At 42.0% G+C, this 19,737-nt stretch overlaps 1 protein-coding gene across 1 annotated transcript in view; it reads left to right on the top strand.

The window, feature by feature from the left end:
* htr4 (5-hydroxytryptamine receptor 4) overlaps positions 1 to 19,737 on the top strand; it is a 172,599-nt gene that overhangs the window by 131,656 nt on the left and 21,206 nt on the right. Inside the window, exons 7-8 of the mRNA XM_080415796.1 lie at positions 12,828 to 12,858; positions 13,935 to 14,009. Coding sequence (XP_080271922.1) covers positions 12,828 to 12,858; positions 13,935 to 14,009 — 106 coding nt within the window. The remainder of the gene's footprint in view (positions 1 to 12,827; positions 12,859 to 13,934; positions 14,010 to 19,737) is intronic.

The raw sequence follows: 19,737 nt of genomic DNA, 5'->3' as shown, positions 1-19,737 counted from the left end.
AGGCAGCTGCTGTCCCCTCTTACCGGTACTGCATACCGGCGCTATATATTTTAGTAGTACCGAGTACTGGACCGTACATGCCTACTTTTACCCATGAATTCATACAGTACATCCCTTCAATTTCATGAATTTGTGAGCTGATGAGATGGGAAGACGACAGAAAGTAATATTTGATTGGTGTTCCTCCATCTAATCCAGGGGGAGACAACCAATCAAAGAGAAAGAAAATGTTGCTAAACACAAACACCTTAAGTACTACTAACTTAAAGCCATATTTACCTAACATGGTTGGATGGTTGAGCTGATATTGCTATTTCCTACTGGAGTTTAGCCGTGAAATGGCTGAGCGGATGAAGGAGTGTTTGTACTGTATTGGTTTTGGCTAGAGGGTATTTGAAGTGGGAACCTGAAGGCAAAGTCTGAAAGTCTAGGTGCTGTCAGACAGGATGGATTCTGCTTTGACTGTTTGTTATATAAAGCAGCACACACACATTCTAGTGTGGTATAAAAACCCATATAAATCCATATTGCTTCAAGCTTATGATGAGATACAAGGGGGGGTTGGATATGATGTATTCTTATTGTCCTCCAGGGAGTATTAACGACCTCCATCACAAACACATGCACGCGTGCGCGCGCACACACACACACACACACACACACACACACACACACACACACACACACACACACAGTATACATGCACAAATTCATTCGTATTCTGTACGCAGATACATACTGTATACACAATGCACAGTCAGTCACACATACAGTGTGTGAATGTGTGAGCATCACACACGTACACACCTACACACTTCTTAAACCCACTGGAATCTCAGTAGTATAGGAGCTATTAATCTAAAGCATGACGCACGCTGAGAGTACGGTCTGAATTCTAGAGGCAGTGCTTCATTGTCTGACCTTAGAGGATAGGAAGAGAGGGGGCGTAGGAGATGAGGAGAGGAGGGCAATAGGAGAGATGAAAGGAGTCAACAAGAAACAGGAGAAGAGAAAAGGAGACGAGAGGAAATAAGAGAGGGACGAAGAGGAAAGGAGAGGGGGGAGGGAGGGTGGTGGAGAGGAGATGACAGGAGAGAAAAGCACATTAAAAGAATGGTCAACACAATACTGTAAGTAAATGGCAGCACAAAACTTCACAAGAGGTGAAGAGAGAGAGAGAGAGAGGGAGAGAGGGAGAGAAGGAGAGAGGGGGAGAGAGGGAGGGAGCAGGAATGGTGGACTGGACCATAGTCTTCTAGATCAATTGTTCTGTACATTTTAGCTCAAGACCCAAAAGAGAAATCAGATGTTTGCCAGGGAGACACACTAGTAAAAACAGCAGATCTACAAGCTTGTTGATCTGCTATTTTCACTTAAACTTTAAAAAAGATATTAGATTTTTAATTATATTTTGTATACTTTTGAAAAATGTTGGAATTATTTTTAATTGACGATAAGTTGGTATTTTTTTGTTGAAACGTTTTTTAATCTTTTGAAATAATATATGTTTTTTAATTTAGAAAACGGACCCATAAAAATTGCGACCCATAAAAATTGGTCCGTGACCCAAAGATGGCTCCCGACCCACTGTTTGGGAAACAGTGGTCTAGACAAGAGTCCAGGGTCTGAGAATGTCTGAGCGTACAGCTCATGTTTGTGTTGGTGCACAGACTGCAGTCTGCACAACCTATAAATGCCATTCAACTTGATTTATACTGAACTGTTTCAATGGCTTGACTTAATAAGCATTTTCCATCATTCCAGACATGGTGCTATACCAAGTATTTGCTTATACTGTACCATTTACAGATCCTCTGGTGCAGTGAGCTTAAGTGTATCGTCTTTTATTCTTGACTGATCCGCACAGTAAATCAGTCATCCTAATGGGCCCAGTTTTTAACACTCTCAGTTAAATTAACACTCCGGGTTTCGATGTGTGTCTTAAGTGTGGCAAGACGGTTCATGATTTCACTTGTTTTAATGACTTGCTGAGCCAAGCTTGGTTTATTCTTTAAGGCTCAATAGAGTTTTTCCATAAGCATTAAAAAGATTAAACCAAGTCTTCATGTGAAACGTGATCAGAAAATATAACCAACTATAATGTGTGCATTGCATTATACCTTGGCTCAATGTCATTCCAGTCATTGCACACACCCCGGCCCTATCCACTCTGCCTGTGCTCCATTCACATGGAGGTTTGGCCATATTGAAGGCTGTCCCAAACCAATTAGCAGGGCGTGGAAGTGGACTTTAAACCCTCCAACGGCTGCATTGATACCGTCTTAACACACAGCTGTACCCCTAAGCGGAACACATACAGGAGGATGAATAAAACGTCTGTCTATAAATGCAAGTTTCATTTTGCTACTTTGTCAGATATTATCTTCAGTCATTCACCACTGTTTGACTGTGACTGTAAGTAAAATAATGGAATGTGTGGTGAAATTGAAATTAAAAAAAGGGAAAATATCACGTTGTCCCTAAGATTTGCTAAGTCCCTAAGCAAATCAACACTCAGTTTTTCTATTATAGCATACAGTAATCACATTGTTGTGTGATGTTTTGTAAATGCTTTCAGAAGCACACGTGACACGTGTAAAACGCTGAAACACCTAAACATGTAGTGCTAGATGTAAGTTACATGCAAGAATAGATAAGTCCAAGTTTGTGAAACATCATCACGTTATTAACCATGCCAAGTCAAACACTGATGCGTACCGTCATGATTTTTCAGACACCCACTCGGCTCATAAACCCACATAAGCCAGCCTAAGCTACCAAAATGTCTCTGTGAAGATTGAAGTTTATTGGAAAACGTGGGTTGGAAAATTGTTTACAAGTTCATTTCATGCAGAGCCATGGCATTTTCCAATCATCTGGGGGATAATGTCAGTACATTTGAATAACATTTTAAGTTTTCTTATCCCTTGCAAATGTGCAGGATGAAACGCATACCTGGGGGTGGGGAGGTAACTTCTAATTCACATGGACTGGACAGGACTATTAATACTAGTCCTATGTGAATAGGGCTTTACAGCGGGAAACCGTAAACCTTTTAGTGCATCCAAAATAGCCTACGTAACAGCCATGGAAACCTTATCAATCTCAGCAGGAGACTCCTTCTTACAGGCTGACTGTAAAAATACCCCTTATGCCGAAATCTTTTTGCCTAAACCTTTTTGGCATTTTTTACTATTTTGAAAAACATTTTAAAACAGTTCAAATAGCCGGTCTACATCGACATGTTGTGAGCTTGTAGATCGGCCATTTGAACTATTTTAAAATGTTTTTCAAAATAGTAAAACATGCCTAGAAAGTTTAGGCATAAGGGTTAAGGCGGCGTGCAAGATAGGGCCCATATATACAGTATATATACATGTCAGGGGCTTTGTCAGAATACCCGTTGTACACGTCTGTCTGGGTCCTTTTTGTGCCAATATACCTACCTGAGTCCTTTTAGATGTTTTTGATTGATGTACGGGATTTGGGCTGTGAGCTTCAGATGAGCCTTTGATGGAACGAGCTTAACGGAAATTGTGAGGGGCTTACGGACCCCGAGAAGGCAAAGAGATGATTTGAATTGACCTTTTTGTCATACTAAACATCAATCTTTCATCAAATTTCAGAGGCCCTCAGTTGTGGAGCTCTCTATATGCATCACTTAAGTCATCACTATCCTTGCCAATATTTAAGAAACATCTAAAACAACATCTAATTTCTTCCTCATTTCGTCCATCTGATTTAGTTCTGATGTGTAATCTTTTTTTTTTTGTCTTTTTCTTTTCTGCAGTTTTTGTGTTTTTATTTCTTTATTGCACTGCTGCTCCTCTTGTAAACTTCTACACTTTTGTATTGTTATTATTGAACTTTTAATATATGTTATTTAATGAATTTAATTAAATGAATTAATGTTATTCCTTTCCTCGCACAGTAACTTGTTTTCTTTGATACAGTATGTATCGTTTCTATATTTTTTATAACAATGTGCTAAGAAACTAAACTAAAGTAGAAAGAGCAAGCCTTGAAAAATACACCTACTCAACACCTGTAGTGTGATTAGTTTTCTGTATGTATGGGGAATTAAGCAATAAAAAAATAGGAACACACATTGACGCATACACAAACACGTGTGCACATAGGTGTGCGTCACTCTTTTATTTGCTGTGTGTAGGGAACGGGAGTCATAGTTAAAGTTATCACACACAAACACACACACAGTGGGAGGACTTGGTGCACTTTATCACAGCAGGGTGTCGTTTCTTGGACCAACTTAGCTTCATGCATCACTTCCAAGGCTAATATGGCAGATATATGAGGCAATAACCGAAGGAGCCAACACGCACACATGCACGCGCGCACGCACCCGCACATGCACACACATCATCATGCTGGTTTGTTTTGGGGATTATCAGACTTACAGTTTCTCCTGCGTAAACACATAATATGTGTTTATATACACACAGAGATTCACACACCTGTAAACTCGCACATACACACACTAACATCAAACATGTGTGCACACATACACATGAGTGTGCACGCACAGTTGCACACACACACACACACACACACACACACACACACACACACACACACACGCACAAACACAGACAGACACACACACACACACACACACACACACACACACACACACACACACACACACACACACACACACACACACACACACACACACACACACACACACACACACACACACACACTGCACAGAGTCTAGCTGGAGAATGTCCATCTCTGTTTCTAGGCTCCTGGCCAAGCAAATGGTCGTAGCAATGACAGTTACCATAGTTACCTCCTGGGTACTCATGCTCTGAGACATTAAAAAATCATAAGATTCTTAAGAAAAAAGACTAAAATAGTCACTTTAGATGGTACAGTATGTGTCATTTCTATGTTCATAAAATGTAAATTAGATAATTAAATAAATGTGATTCATACTGTAGTGGTAATAATAGTATAACAAGACAAGAGCCCCACTAGCAGCCTCTAGAGGCTGTTCTTCTCCTTATAACTAACCAGGCCAAAGTGGCATAAACCAACTGTCATTGTCATCCTTACTACCCTGCATTCAACTTAAAATGATTTAAAATTGTTGTTAAAGGCAGATTGTAATTGAAGGGAGGGGGGGGGGGGTTATTGTATATTCACTGAAGCAGGTGCTATAGAAAAGACCATGGGGTCACAAAAATCTGTAGGGTTCACCCTCTGCGGAGCATGAAGGTACACAGCTAATTCCTTGGCAATCCAGCCAGTAGTGACCGACTGACCTCTAGCAGGGCTAAAAAAGCATACATCAAAACCAAAGAAACCAATATTTACTTGTTTCTATATTCCTTACTATATAATCCATGCCCAGTAGGAATTTTGCCTTCAGCCTGTGGTCTTCCGGGGAAAAAAACATGTTTTGCTTACTCTCTTGGGGATCGGTATAAAATGACAGCAGCCCTGGTTGAGAATAGCATTTTTACTGTGGACTCAATGACTCAATTACAGTAAAACTCTACGATCTAATATCCTCGGAGCATGGTATCACTAAATATATGAAGTATCAAAGAGTCTATTAAGTAACATGGAATACTTTTACAAGACATTTGATAAGCTGTTCTTGTGTTTAGCTATGACATAATCTAGACACAGTGTTGGTGTGCAATTCTGATCACTCAGGCAGATGTGGTTTCTCTGTCTGTCTGTCTTTCTCTCTCACCCTCCCTCTCTCTTATTCCGTTCCTTTTTCTGTTGCTCAAACTTCTCTTTGGAATATTTTTGTTCTCTTCCTCTCTCTTCCTACATGCTCAGGTAATGTGGCGTTTAACTACCACAATTCAATCAATCAATCAATAATCAAACTTTATTTATTTAGCATGTTTAAAACAACCAGAGATTGACCAAAGTGCTTCACAGAATGAACAAACATTAAAAAACTTGCTAAAAGTATACTCGTGCACCAGCATGCATAAGACAAAAAGGAAATGCATAAGTATGTAGTTATGTACACTCACAAGTGATTAAAAGCAAGGGAGAAGAAGTGAGTCTTGAGTAGGGATTAAAAACCTCAATGGACTGTGCCGATCTAATCTGAAAGCAGGCTATTACAGAACCTGGGGGCGGCAGCAGCAAAAGCGCGGCCACCACTGCTTTTTTGTTTGCTTTAGGAACTACCAGCAACAGCAGGTCAGCGGACCTCTGAGCTCTGGCTGGGGATTAACAATTGGAGTTGGACACACACCCGTCGTAATTGTGCCCTGCGTTATAGACCATGTGCCATAGATCGCTCTAAATACTGCTCATAGAGTTAAGGTATTTGACCTCCATGGTTGTTTAGATTGCCTAACAGATCCGCTCTGAGCATGTGGCGACTCATCAACTTCCTGATATCACTCCCTCCCTCCCGTTGGAAAAGAACAATGTTTGTTTGGTTCCTCTATAATGGATCTGAAGCAATGCCACACACCCAGTCTGTGCTCCGAGTGTCTGTGTATTTACCACATTTGTGTTCCTGTGTGTGTTTTATTTATATCTGTATTTGTGTCTTCGTGTCTCTATCTGCGCGTATGTGGATTTGCATTTCCTCCATCCATTTGTTTATGTCAGCCTGTGTGTCTGTGCGGGTACAGCTGTGTGTATGAGTACTGTGTGTGTGTGTGTGTGTGTGTGTGTGTGTGTGTGTGTGTGTGTGTGTGTGTGTGTGTGTGTGTGTGTGTGTGTGTGTGTGTGTGTGTGTGTGTGTGTGTGTGTGTGTGTGTGTGTGTGTGTGTGTGTGTGGTAGTAGACTGTCTGGAGTGCATTGTCTGCAGAACCAAACAAAACCAAACAGAAACATCCAAACAGGAAGCTGTGTGAGTGAGGCATCCTGGGTACATACCGTGTGGCTCGCTGCCTCTGCGATACTGTCAACTGCGATTGACCGCACGTACATCCATATCGCAGATGCCAGTGCTCACACACTACTGGCATCTGCAAACATCACATCAGTTAGTTTTTGTTATGCGTGTTTGGGCATTTCTATGTCCACTCCAGGCATGTAGATTTGTATCAGGAATAGAGATAGATTCGGGTCATGCTCATTACATTTTATTTGGAAAGCATCAGATTTGGTACTGCCGGCCTTCCCACTGTGTGTGTGTGTGTGTGTGTGTGTGTGTGTGTGTGTGTGTGTGTGTGTGTGTGTGTGTGTGTGTGTGTTGTGTTTAGACACAAAAAACACCTTTCTAGGTTGAACAGTATCATAAAGCCATTTAAGCTCCTGGCAGTCATATTGGACGCCATCTTGAAAGTTATGGCTTTACGAGAAATATAATTTCCTAGATTTTTTTGTATGTTCTTAAGCATGCCTAGACGTACCAGAACCAATTGAAAAACCTTTTGTATATTTTTTTGGGGGGGGTTAATAGTATGTTTTCATATATTGACCCATGTAATTTTCACCTAGTGTTATAACATCAAATGCATGATAGCACCCATAAAGCTACCATTGGTGCAAGGCTATCACATATTTTCTAACTCTAGACATGCATACCTTGACAAAAATCACTATGAGCATTAATCCCCTCAGATGGTAATGACCAACCCCCCTGGCTCACGGACTAACATGAGCATGAGCTTATACTGTGCAGTTTGTGTACTGTATAGACGGCTCACCTCTGTGGGACCACGCTGTAAGAAAACGCTCTGTACTGAAGTTAGCATCCAGATTAATCTGTCAGACTGTCCTGTGCTTTTCCAAAAATATATTCAATCAGGCCCAATTGTCTGTATATCAAAGGCACACAACAAATTGCTGTTTGCCTTTAGTGCAATTTACGCTCTCAGGGTGCATGAAATTATCGTCCGATTTACTGAGGCAGCAGCAGCTAATTACACAATCAGTGCATGCGCCTACTTTATAGTCTCATTCTGCATTTTAAATGGAGCTTAAAGGGTACTGTGATTTATTTGGAGGGTATATTATAACTATTCCCTCCCTAGTTCCTCCCACACGCACGGCACGCGCGCGTGCACGTATATAATTAATTAATGTAAAAAAAAATGCCTGCGCTTCCCGCGCGTTTATGCCCCGCACAAACTCGGCCAGGCCCACTCTGGCCCAGTTTCACAGTAACACTGAGTACAATTACAAATTTACAATATGCTTTGTACTGATTTTCTACTGTTTCTAATGTTGATCACCCTGTAAGTCCACCACTTCGGAGCTGCTTTTAGCCTTAGATGCATTTTCAATGCAAAGCATGGATTATTACCATAGAATAGTGCAAGGATTGTTATAAATAAATGCTGGTTAGGCTTATCAGATATAATAGCAGTGTTAACTGCTAGCATTCCTGTATCTATTACAGAATAGTATTAACTTGGCATTGAAGACACAAACAGTATTGAAGATTCAAGATTTTGCTGTGCTATGACGCGCAATTTGAATACTAATGAAGTACTCAATTCAGTGACCTGCGTTCAATGAAGTGAATGGCAGGTCGTTGAGTTAACGTGTGAATTCCAATTTGGATGAAATTTAGAGTCCTCAACCAGCTCAGGAATAATAAGAAAAGCTCAATTCAGTAATGTCGAAATTGATTAATTAAATCAGTGGTTCTCAACCTTTTCAGGCCACAACCCCCCAAAATAATCATATTTGAACTGTGGACCCCCCACCCTGACAAGCACTTGGAATTGTAGGAGTTGAGGCATTACATTTTGTTTGACTCTGTTGTTCCATAGATAAATATTGTGGAAATAGCTGATCTACAAGCTCACAACGTCTTGCAATTAAGTAATACAGTACCGTAAGACTTGGAGGAACATAATGCAACTCCAGCTAGGAGAAACCAAATTTGGGGTGACAATCTTACAATAAATGCACGGAATCTCTGTCTGTAGTTTGTTAAGTGTTAGTTCCAACACTGCTTGTATCACAGATGACATCAGTATAAATTGTCTATTTTATGGCTGGAGTTGCAAGGAGCTTGACTTGCCAGGATATCGCACACGGTAAAATCCTCATTGTTAATTAACCTTGTACAAATTGAAACAAATGAACTTGTAAGGCTCTATTAATCCAGTGCAATTCATAATCAACCGCACTTATCGTACTGTATTTCCTGCCACTATTTGTGCAATTCTCCCTTAAACCTATCTACTTATAATATGTCCTCCCATTATTTGCCCATAATTGTGCAATATAGGTGCACTTTGTGATGACACACAAAGTGCATTTAAAATGACAAGCAAACTATGTCAGTGCACCTATTTCATAAACAACACACATTTCTAGGTGCAGAATGCAACCAAAATGAGATACAAAAGTGTCAGGAACCCGGGTGTTTTTGGAAACATATGCAGAAACTCAACTTAAAGGAGTATTTCACTTTCAAAAAAACTTTTGGTAATTTTATCGTCTACTCAGGCTTTTGTGAGCCCCCCAGACCGTTTTTAAGTTGCTTGATTTAGTATTTAGATGTTAGATATTGATGAATCTAACATGTTAAAAATGGAGTTTGAAGTTATAATGGGTTTGTATAGGAAGGGGGCGTGTCTGATAAAATGATGATCAAATATCTAAATACTAAATCAAGCAACTTAAAAACGGTCTGGGGGGCTCACAAAAGCCTGAGTAGACGATAAAATCAGTGGTGGGTTCTACCGTCAGATGCTGTGTACGTCGTACACCTTGAGATTTTTTTTCGTCGCCACCGTACACCTTCAAAAACTGTTCAAAACAGCGTACCTGAGACGCTGATACGCTCTGATACGCTAACTGACGGCGCTGACTGACTGGCGTTAACGTGCACTGTGCTGCTCAGGGCTCAGCCAGCAAAGCGAGAGAGAGTAAAAAAAAACGATTCTGGGCGAGCGTTCCGGTGGTAACTGGAACGCTCGCCCCAAAACACACTCGCCCCCATTCATTTCGCGGACAGAGGCCGCCGGATTAGACCCGGGGCGAGTGTGTTTAGGGACGAGTCTTCTGTGATTTCATTCACCAGCCAGTGTTGCCAGATTTTGCGAGAGAAATAAGCAACCAGTTCTATGAAAACAAGCCCAAAAGAAGCAACTTAGGCCACATGAGCACTTAAAACCTACGCTATTTTTTTAAGCAAGCCTAAGCAAGTACACTTTAGAAACAAGCCCGAAAAAAACGCAACCCACAACGACCAACATTTTACAAGAAAACTTTACAGAAAAACAAGCCCAAAGTCGCTTATAATACGCGGACATGGCAACACTGGCCCCAGCAGGTAAAGCCCCGGAAGAGTGAGACAGGCAGCGCCAACAACAAAAACAAACAAGGAACCGAGAGTGGTACGAGAGACAGAACGAGAGCAAGACAGACATTACAGAGCGCGAGACACACACGCGCGCGCAGCGTGCGGAAAATTTCAACATGCAATATTTTTGTGGGCCGCACACGCGCGCGAATTTTTTACATTTAATTAATTATAGACGCGCGCATGCCGTGCGTGTGGGAGGCAGGGAATAATCATAGTATACCTTCAAAAAAAAACTAGAACACACCACTGGATAAAATGACCCAAAGTTTTTTTAGAAAGTAAACGCAGGAAACCAAGACTTCGCTTAAAATAATAGCAAATAAGGTACACCTCACAGGGCAGGACAAGGGTGAATACACGGAAACCAAACAACGTGATCCAGCAAAGAGAGCAGTCATAGACAGTATAATCTTTGAGGCTCATTAGCCAACTAAGCATGGCTGACACCCGCAGGTGAGTCCACTCTAGGCAATCAGAGTCCAAAGAGGAGAGGGGAGGCGCTGGGGAGCTCAGGAGGAAGACACACTGGGCAAAGTTACAACAGGGCACACTGGACTGGACAGGGAAGGGCACAGTACAGTACAGGGGCAGAGCCAGGCAGCGCAGGGGCAGATGATCGTGTGTGTGTGTGTGTGTGTGTGTGTGTGTGTGTGTGTGTGTGTGTGTGTGTGTGTGTGTGTGTGTGTGTGTGTGTGTGTGTGTGTGTGTGTGTGTGTGTGTGTGTGTGTGTGTGTGTGTGTGTGTGTGTGTCAGCCTCATTGCAACATCCTGGCTTGAGTGTGGCTCATGACCTTTCCCTCTCTCCTCTCCAGGATTTAACGGATTGTAATGTCATAGGTGCCTAAATGTGATCAAAGGTGGGGAAGCAAACTTTGAGGTTGGAGCTCTGACCCCACTCCTGACATGTGCTCTCTCTCTCTCTCTCTCTCTCTCTCTCTCTCTCTCTGTTCCAACACAAATGTATTTATTACAAAGTGTGAACACATTGATTCTCCATTGATAGTTCGACTGACTAGGCTATATTTGATCTATCATGCCAATATGAAGTAGTTTAGCTTTTAGAGCATACGCCTTTCATGCGGAAGGTCGTGGGTTTGAACCCTGCCTGGGGTCAATTGCAGCAAGGGCTTGCGGTCGCAATGGGTTCTAACGCCAAATCAAATGGGTTCAGATCTGAGCCAAGTCTCCTGCAGGAGGCAGGTCTGAAGACTGTACTGGACAGGAGTCTCCGGACATTAAAAACAGATTATGATGCTTATATGAACTTGGGCGGCAGCATTTATTGAATGATTGTTGTACCACATGCTAGGCAACTGTGAGTTGCTTGTTTAAATTTTGCTTGTTTTTCATTCTGCTATGGCTATGGTGTTGTTGCTGGTCATGCTTGATTGGAAAGCACTTTGGGTCAACGGCTGTTTTTTTAAAATGTGCTATATAAATAAAGACGACTTGACTTGATTTTGCAGGCTAATATTAGCGCAATCAGATTTTTATTTTATTTTATTGACAATACATTATTAGTCAGAAATGTAAACAGCACATGACGTGGTACAGTAAGATATTAAGGGCGCTATCTTGCGCGCCGCCTTACCCCTTATGCCTAAACTTTGTTGGTGTTTTAATTATTTTATCAAATAGTCGATCTGCATCGACATGTTGTGAGCTTGTATATCGGCTATTTTACACAAAATGTATGCTGGGGCTGCTGTATTCTGTCAGGCTACTGGCTCTGGAGGTTGGTGAAATAACAGTCATCAATTGGCTCTAAGAGGCTATTTACTATTGAGCTATGAGATCTGATTGGACAAAACCCCTAGCAGCTTCTCTGGGATCATAGGCACAACAGCGCAACAACTACTGCTTGCAGGGAAATCAAGACTCATTCATTCTATTTATTTAACATGGAATAACTCTGAAAATGATTGTTCAAGTCTATCTATGTCCACCTTCAGTCGTTAGAAAGCTATGATGCATTATGATTACGTGCTCAAACTGTTTGATATACAAGATCGACGTTAAATAAGAAACACATAACAAAATCTACAGTGCATCCTACCAAACTGTAGATACACTCTGGAATGAGTACAGCATCACTGAGCTACTGACTGTACCACCAGACGCTACTCCAGATGCAATCTGGGCACCCATAGTAAAAAAAAAAGAGGAAAAAACAGAGCCCTCTGCTGTTTCTTTTTTATTTGACTCTGGGGGGACCTCCCAATAGAATGTGGATAACAGGATGTTGGCCGTTAGGTCCCGCCCTCAGCCCTCCACTTCCGGTCCACGTGTCTTTGTGTACATTCCTAACATTCCTAACTATACACGTTATAACAGGAGCTCCTGACAGATTCAGCTGCGGAGCTCTGAATCTGTCTTGAGAGATTACTCCAGATGTAACATCCCCAGTTACATTACTTATTAAACTATCATAATAAACTCACCAACAGTAAGTAAAGTATTAACACCCTGTTGATTTTGTAGTCAACATTGAGAGTTGAGCCATGTTTTTTCTGCCCTTTTCTCTTTTTCTCTGCATGTCTGCTGTTTTAGCGCCCCGCCCCCACTGATGTCACAACGTCACGTACGTACAGTATGAAATGATTTGAAAACAAATAAACCATGAATTTATTAAGAGAACCATCACCAAACATTAGGTCCCGCAGTTGCTTATATGCTGTAGATATATTGCCACTGCTTTAAAAAAAAAATCAAATATAATAAGAAATGAATATGAATGAATATTCTACGTCGATGTGCAGTCGGTGGAAGTGTAAGATAGTTGATAGTTTGATTGGTTGAATATATAATATTTGATAATTCTGTAAAACCCCTAGCACACATGCACAGGCATATACACACACACACACACACACACACACACACACACACACACACACACACACACACACACACACACACACACACACACACACACACACACACACACACACACACACACACACACACACACAGCCAATGATCACAAGCATTGTCTTGCTCTCTGTCCAATGAATCACCTGCGTGTGAAGTAACCTTGTTTTTCCCATCTCTCTCTCTCTCTCTCTCTCTCTCTATCTCTCTCTCTCTCTCTCTCTCTCTCTCTCTCTCTCTCTCTCTCTCTCTCTCTCTCTCTCTGTCTTTCTTCTCGCATTGCTCACCCTTTCTCCACCTCTATCTGCGTCCCTCACTCCTCACCTCTCCTTCACTCCCTGTCCCTGTGTTGCTGATTTGTTATTATTTTCATCGCTCCATTTTATCACCCCTCTAACTTTTTCTCCCCATTTCCTCCACACCTTTTCTTTCTTGTCTTCTCCTCCTGCCTCTGTGTCTCTCTGCCTCCCCTCCACCTCTCCCTTCTGCTTTTATTCCTCCTCCTACCGCCTCCTCTGCCTCCTGCTCTTCCTTCTCCTACCTCTTCCTCTGCCGCCTCCTCCTCCTCTTCCCATGCCTCCTCCTACCACTTCCTTTTCTCCCTATTCATATTCCTCAATCGATTCGTCGTCCTCTTCTTTCTCACACTCCTCTTCCATGTCCTCCTTCTTCCCTTCTTCCCTCTGTTTCTCTTCAAATTACATCTTCCTCCCCTTCCTTTTCCTTCTCCTCCACCCCTTTCCTCTCCTCCTGTTGCTCCTCCTGGTCTTCCTCCTGCCTGTCCAGCGGGTGCTCCTCTGCCTCCAAGCTGCTGCTCTGGTTCTGCAACACCAGGCCAGTGTCTGTCTAGGGGCCCCGCAAGTGAGTCCACCGCTTTATGCACACACACACACACACACACACACACACACACACACACACACACACACACACACACACACACACACACACACACACACACACACACACACACACACACACACACACACACACACATACTGCCGATTACCACTTCTATCCCCAGTTTCATACTGTTACCACTCACACATGAATGGACGGATGGAAGGACGATTAAATTAAAGCAAAATCATATGCACACTTTTCTCATACACTAGACCACATACGTAGATGAAAGGAGCTGTGAATGTAGATTCTTTCTTTCTTTCTTACTTTCTTTCTTACTTTCTTACTTTGTTTCTTTCTTTCTGTCTTTCTTTCTTGTGTGTGCGCTTTCATGAGTCCATGTGTGCGTGCATGGATGCGCGTGCAAGTGTGTGTGTGTGCGTGCGTGCGTGCGTGCGTGTGTCTATGCCCTCTAGTTCTTGAAAAGACGCTGTCAATCCCCCAGCAATAATATGATTCCCAGCACTGATGCTGTCCAATAGGGGCACTTTGCAGCACGACAACCCACTTCTGTAATTGATTTTCAAGAAATGCCTTACAAATACATAGTTCAGACGATAGTACTACACACATGCACTCATACACCCTATACAGCCTTTATTCTGATGATCTTCTATGACTAGGTAGAAGATTTGTAATGATTTATTATGTATATTTATTTTCACACGGTAAAGGTTGCCCACAGTGCATTCATTGATTATTCCGGAAGGAAGACAGGAAGGGAACACGCCATTGTGCACTATTTCATGATGTGAAATATGAAATGATGTAGACCTTTTTGCTCGCAGTCTGTGAAATGTCCCATCCCTCTCTCTCTCTCTCTCTCTTCTCTCTCTCTCTCTCTCTCTCTCTTTTTTTTATATATATATATATATATATATATATATATATATATATATATATAGTGTGTGTTGTAGTTGATGGTGAAGTTCTTATTGACTCGTTGACTGTCAGAAATAAAACATAATTTGCTAAGCCACTGCCAGCGATTTTCGAGTGTTTTCACTAACCTTTGGAAAATCATAGAATATTTATCTCCAGTATGATCGATCCCCCGTTTGCTTTAAAATACGTATCCAACTCTCGTAGAAATGGGGGGGAGGGGAATGTGGCGCCGTGATCATCTGTTCCATAGTTGTTGGCAGTTGAATGTAGGTTGTTTTCGCCAAAAAGCAACAGAAACAGAGTAAAGGTCATTTTTCCAAATCGAATAACAAGGAAGTGAACGGGCTGTTTATTTTGCATTCACGTGATTTGCTGCGGCTTTTCTTCTCTGGGAGTCAAATGGTGACTCCCAGGTTGGCAAACAGCGCCATCTAGTGGAAAACACTGAAAACACAAAATCTCGTCATTGGCAGTCTAAGAGTTAAAATGGAAATTAACAGAGAGGCATTCATCAGTGAGAGGCTGTGAGGAACTCTCAAGATCATTTAGCTTCTTCTCCCCACTTGGCCAAGTGTCAAGTCACTGAGTTGATGGAATGAGGTGGCTGAGTGTAAAGATGCTGGACAGACTGGTAACAGAGGAAAGAGGGAGTAAGGAAAATAAATTGAAATAAGTAAGGGTGGGATTAGAGGGGAGATGAATGCAGGTCATACGAGAAAAAAGTTAACTTAATTTGTCCAAAGATGCAAACAATTAAAAGTAATCAGACTTGTATACATATACAGTATTCGTTTTTTTTTCCTGGCTTTCACAGCACAGTTGGCTGCTTCCATGGTTTTCTCCACTGGGGAAAACAAACGTAAGTGGAAATGGAGAAAGGAATGGGGCAGAGGTTAATGGGGTTCAGATGCACCTCACTGACTCACCAGATGGCTCAGGGTCTGCTCTCTTTTCTGCTGTCCCGCGTCCAATGCCCGACCCATCCCGTGCTTGTCACAAAGTTATAACCCAACCAAGTGAGGTTTGTGGGGGTGGGTGAGAGAGTGGGCTTGCGGGGTCAGAATTCTGCGCTGTAAGACAGCGACTACTTTTAGTGTGTTCTGACAACCCTATCGCCAGAGGAAACATTGTCTGACAACGTTTCTGGGACACAAAAACGTTACATTTTCACTTTTTACATTTTCGTTGCATTTAAACTTTTTGGTTTATGGTTAGGTTTAGGGGTTAGGGTTAGGTTTAGGGTTCGTTAGTATGCGTAAAACGTAAAACGTAAAATCAACGATTGACCCTACATGGTTCTCATCTGTGCACCACGTTCACATGCAACGTTTTTGGGATATTTTTTTTTATCACTGTACATTTCTGCAAAACGTACTGTGACAATGTTTTCTCGTGCGACCAGGCTGGTTCTGAAGGTCATAGTAACATCAGGAGGTGACGAATTCAAGTAGGTGGGCCTGTTGCCTAATACAGGACGGGTAGGGAATGGCTGAAACTCAACCACATGTATAACATCATCAGTGATGTTGTACCTGAATACTTAGGCTCCCAGATTGCCATGGTTCACACTCTGCATGGTCATTACTGCGGGGCCAGTGTGCTCGTTCATACTCAGCATGGTCACAACACGTGAGCCAGTGTGTGCTCATGCAAGGCACCACGAGGGAACAGCATAGCTCGGAGCTATTCTTTTATCCAGTGATCTTACCGTGGAAAACAGCCTTCCACTCAAACTGTCAGAATCCAGTCCGGGTTTTAGAGGTCAAATCCAAGCTCATCTCTGGGGTAAGAGCAGTCAGGAGGAAATGCTAGCAAAACAATGATGACAGAAGAGAGAGAGGAGAGAGAGAGAGGGAGAGGGAGAGAGAGAGAGAGAGGGGGAGAGAGTGCAGCGGAGGCCAAGTGCCGTGAGGAAGAAAGAGAAAGACAGGAGAAGAAAGGGAGAGACAAAGTGATACAGAGCATCACACACTCACACAGACAGAGAGAGAATGAGAGTCAGTGAGAGCGAGCGAGAGAGAGAACAACTACCTGCCGCACTGACAGGAGAGATGAAGGGAAAAATCTAAATAAGTAAAAGAGAGAGAGAGATGCAGGGCGTCAGTGTGGGAGGAGGCTTCCACTAATAGAAATGGGAGCATTTTGAAGAACCAGGAACACTGCTGTCTGTTTTCATCTTGGGTTTTGTTTGGGGATTTGTTCAGTGTTTCTCAGTCCTCGCTGATGCCTTCTCCGCTCACAGCAGTGTGTTGCGTTGCTCATAAGTGTTGGCACACTAGTGTTAGACGAGGCTCTAATCGCATGGCTCCTCTGTGCTGTTTCTGTCCCAAAGCTGTCATTAGGCAGATAAACAAAAAGAAAAGTTAAACACAAGAAGCAGACTTAAAAATAGACAACACATGAAACAAAAACAACAAAATATACAATACAATACAATAATAAAAGTGAGGCAATGCCATATGGTCCTGGGTATTTGGTTACTTACATACATTATACTTACGGATGTGTTTGGCATGTCTGCTTTTTAAATACAGTGAATGCAATGTACAGTAGTACCATTTTGAGTATGTACACTGTTAATTTCACTCTGAAAACGTTAAAAATACACCTGTAACGGTACGTTTTTCCACTCTGAGTGTGAATGAGAAAGTGGGCATGCGTTTGTAGACAACTGTGTGTATGTCAAGAACAGATGGAAGTGGAATTTATTATGGCAATAGCATAGCATTTGTCTACTTCAGAATCACTCATGTGGAACATTTGTAATTAGAAGTTGTTTGATGACAGCTGTTCACAACCATGTTTGTATGCCCCTAAACTTTTATTTTTATAATTTATAAATATACATTTCTAACATTTGAGTAGTCAATTAGTTTTACTAATTTTCTCCTAACTTAGTCGTTATGCCAATTAATTCCTTCTCACACATTTCTGTGGTTTTCTACTGCTGTTGTGAGGAGCCCCCACCAGGAGGACGTAGCGCCTGCATTCCTCCTGTTCATCACCCCCTGCTGACAGTGCGGCGCCCCAACCAGTAGGAGTCGCTAGCTCAGCGACAAAGATTACCCTCCCTGCCCAGCTTCCCTCGCCCCAAACACTTGTCGCCAATTGTGTTCATGTTGACCCTCAGCAAGCCAGATGCACCGCGGTCCCCGGTGGGTTCGAACCCCTTAGACCCCTGGTACCCTTTGCCACCCGAGTGTCTACAATTCCCCTAATCCTTTATTATATTTAATTCATGATACGTTCTAAACAGTTAACTCATTCATTTTTGATCAGCTGCTTTAACTCCAATTTAATTAATTTAACACATGTGCAAATTCAAATCCACCATCTTCGTTGATACAAAATGAATCACCAGAGACATTTTTTCTTATCAGATACGGCCTGATCGGTGGTCACAGAGGAACTCAGTCCCCTTGTGCTTTCATCCTTTACAACATGTCTTTCTTTATCTATCGTAGTTTCCATAGCTTTATCTGAGCTCTGTGATTCTCCCCACTCTATTCATAACATTATCATCTGCCTATGCTGCTTCTCTAACATGGAGAAGCAGCATTTCATTTTTATTTTGTACTTTGTCTTATTGCTTTTATGGTGTTGTGTAAAGCACTTTAAATAAACTTGCCTTTCCTTTTACTCCCACTTCTAATTTAATTTGCGCTGGCTCTGCTCTTGCTGCCTTCCTGTCCAGAGTGTTCCTATCATAGTCCTGTCTTTCTAATTTATTCTCCACAGACTATTCTCCCATCTCTGCTGTGGCCTCCCCTGAAACCTGTTGTATGGGTGTGGAGGCTCTGGAAACCTCATACTCTCTGTTTACCTTCATATCCTCATATTGGGCCTAATTTATCACTTTCTTGCAGCACAGTTTGCCTTTGCCCTTGCTGTTATTAACTACTTGCAGAGGTGTGCATTTCTTTGCAATGAAAGCTGTCACACAAGCAAGTATTCGTGGATATGCATGTTATTAGTTGTGTGTACGTGTGTATGATTGACTGGTGTGACAATTTGCTGTGTTTGTGCGTGTGTTTGGGTGGGTGGGTGTGTGTGTGGGTGGGTGGGTGGGTGGGTGTGTGGGCGCAAGTGAGCTTGCGTGCATGCGTGTGATTTTGTCTATTTATTCCACCAGTATGCATGCACCAGTTTTTTCCTCCAGTCACCAGCATCGCACACCAGCAGACAGACTCTTGTTGCAGAGGGCAGCGCCATTTCCAGAGCTATAAGTTCATGCTGGTTGTCATAGCTCTTTGAATGGTACTGCCATGTGCATTCAGCTAACCAGCCTCCAAAGACGCGTGAAGATGGGGGATGAAGGCAATGAATTTGTTGCAAAGCAACAGACCAAGGTTAATATAGTTGTTGTTGTTTTTTTGAAATATTGGATATTGACAAAGACTAACACTAAGGACATTTTCTCAATAATTTTGGTTAGTTTTAGTTTTGTTAACACAATACAGTTTCAGTTAGTCATCGTTTTTCTTTTGCAAAGCCTCAAATTCTATTTTTATTTCAGTTAACTAAAAGATAAAACTCCCGCACACTCTTCAAATGCAATTAAAAAGTTTTAATGGGAATAACAACGTTTCGGTCTATTAGACCTTCATCAGGTTATCTTTTAGGATCTTTTATTCCCATTAAAACTTTTTTAATTGCATTTGGGTTTTTTCTTTCAGTACGTTGGGGCCCTCGTTTGGTCTTCTCCTACGCACCTGTCGCCTTCGTAGGTGTGCAAAGGACTTGCTTTGTATTATTTCAGTTAACTAAAAATGTTTTTCCTCCAATTCTTAGTTATTTCTTT

This window comes from Gymnoscopelus braueri (assembly GCF_963280865.1).
Source record: "Gymnoscopelus braueri genome assembly, chromosome: 20".
Classification (NCBI taxonomy): domain Eukaryota; kingdom Metazoa; phylum Chordata; class Actinopteri; order Myctophiformes; family Myctophidae; genus Gymnoscopelus; species Gymnoscopelus braueri.
Note: the sequence above shows the minus strand (reverse complement) of the source record. Positions and strands in the feature narration are given on the sequence as shown.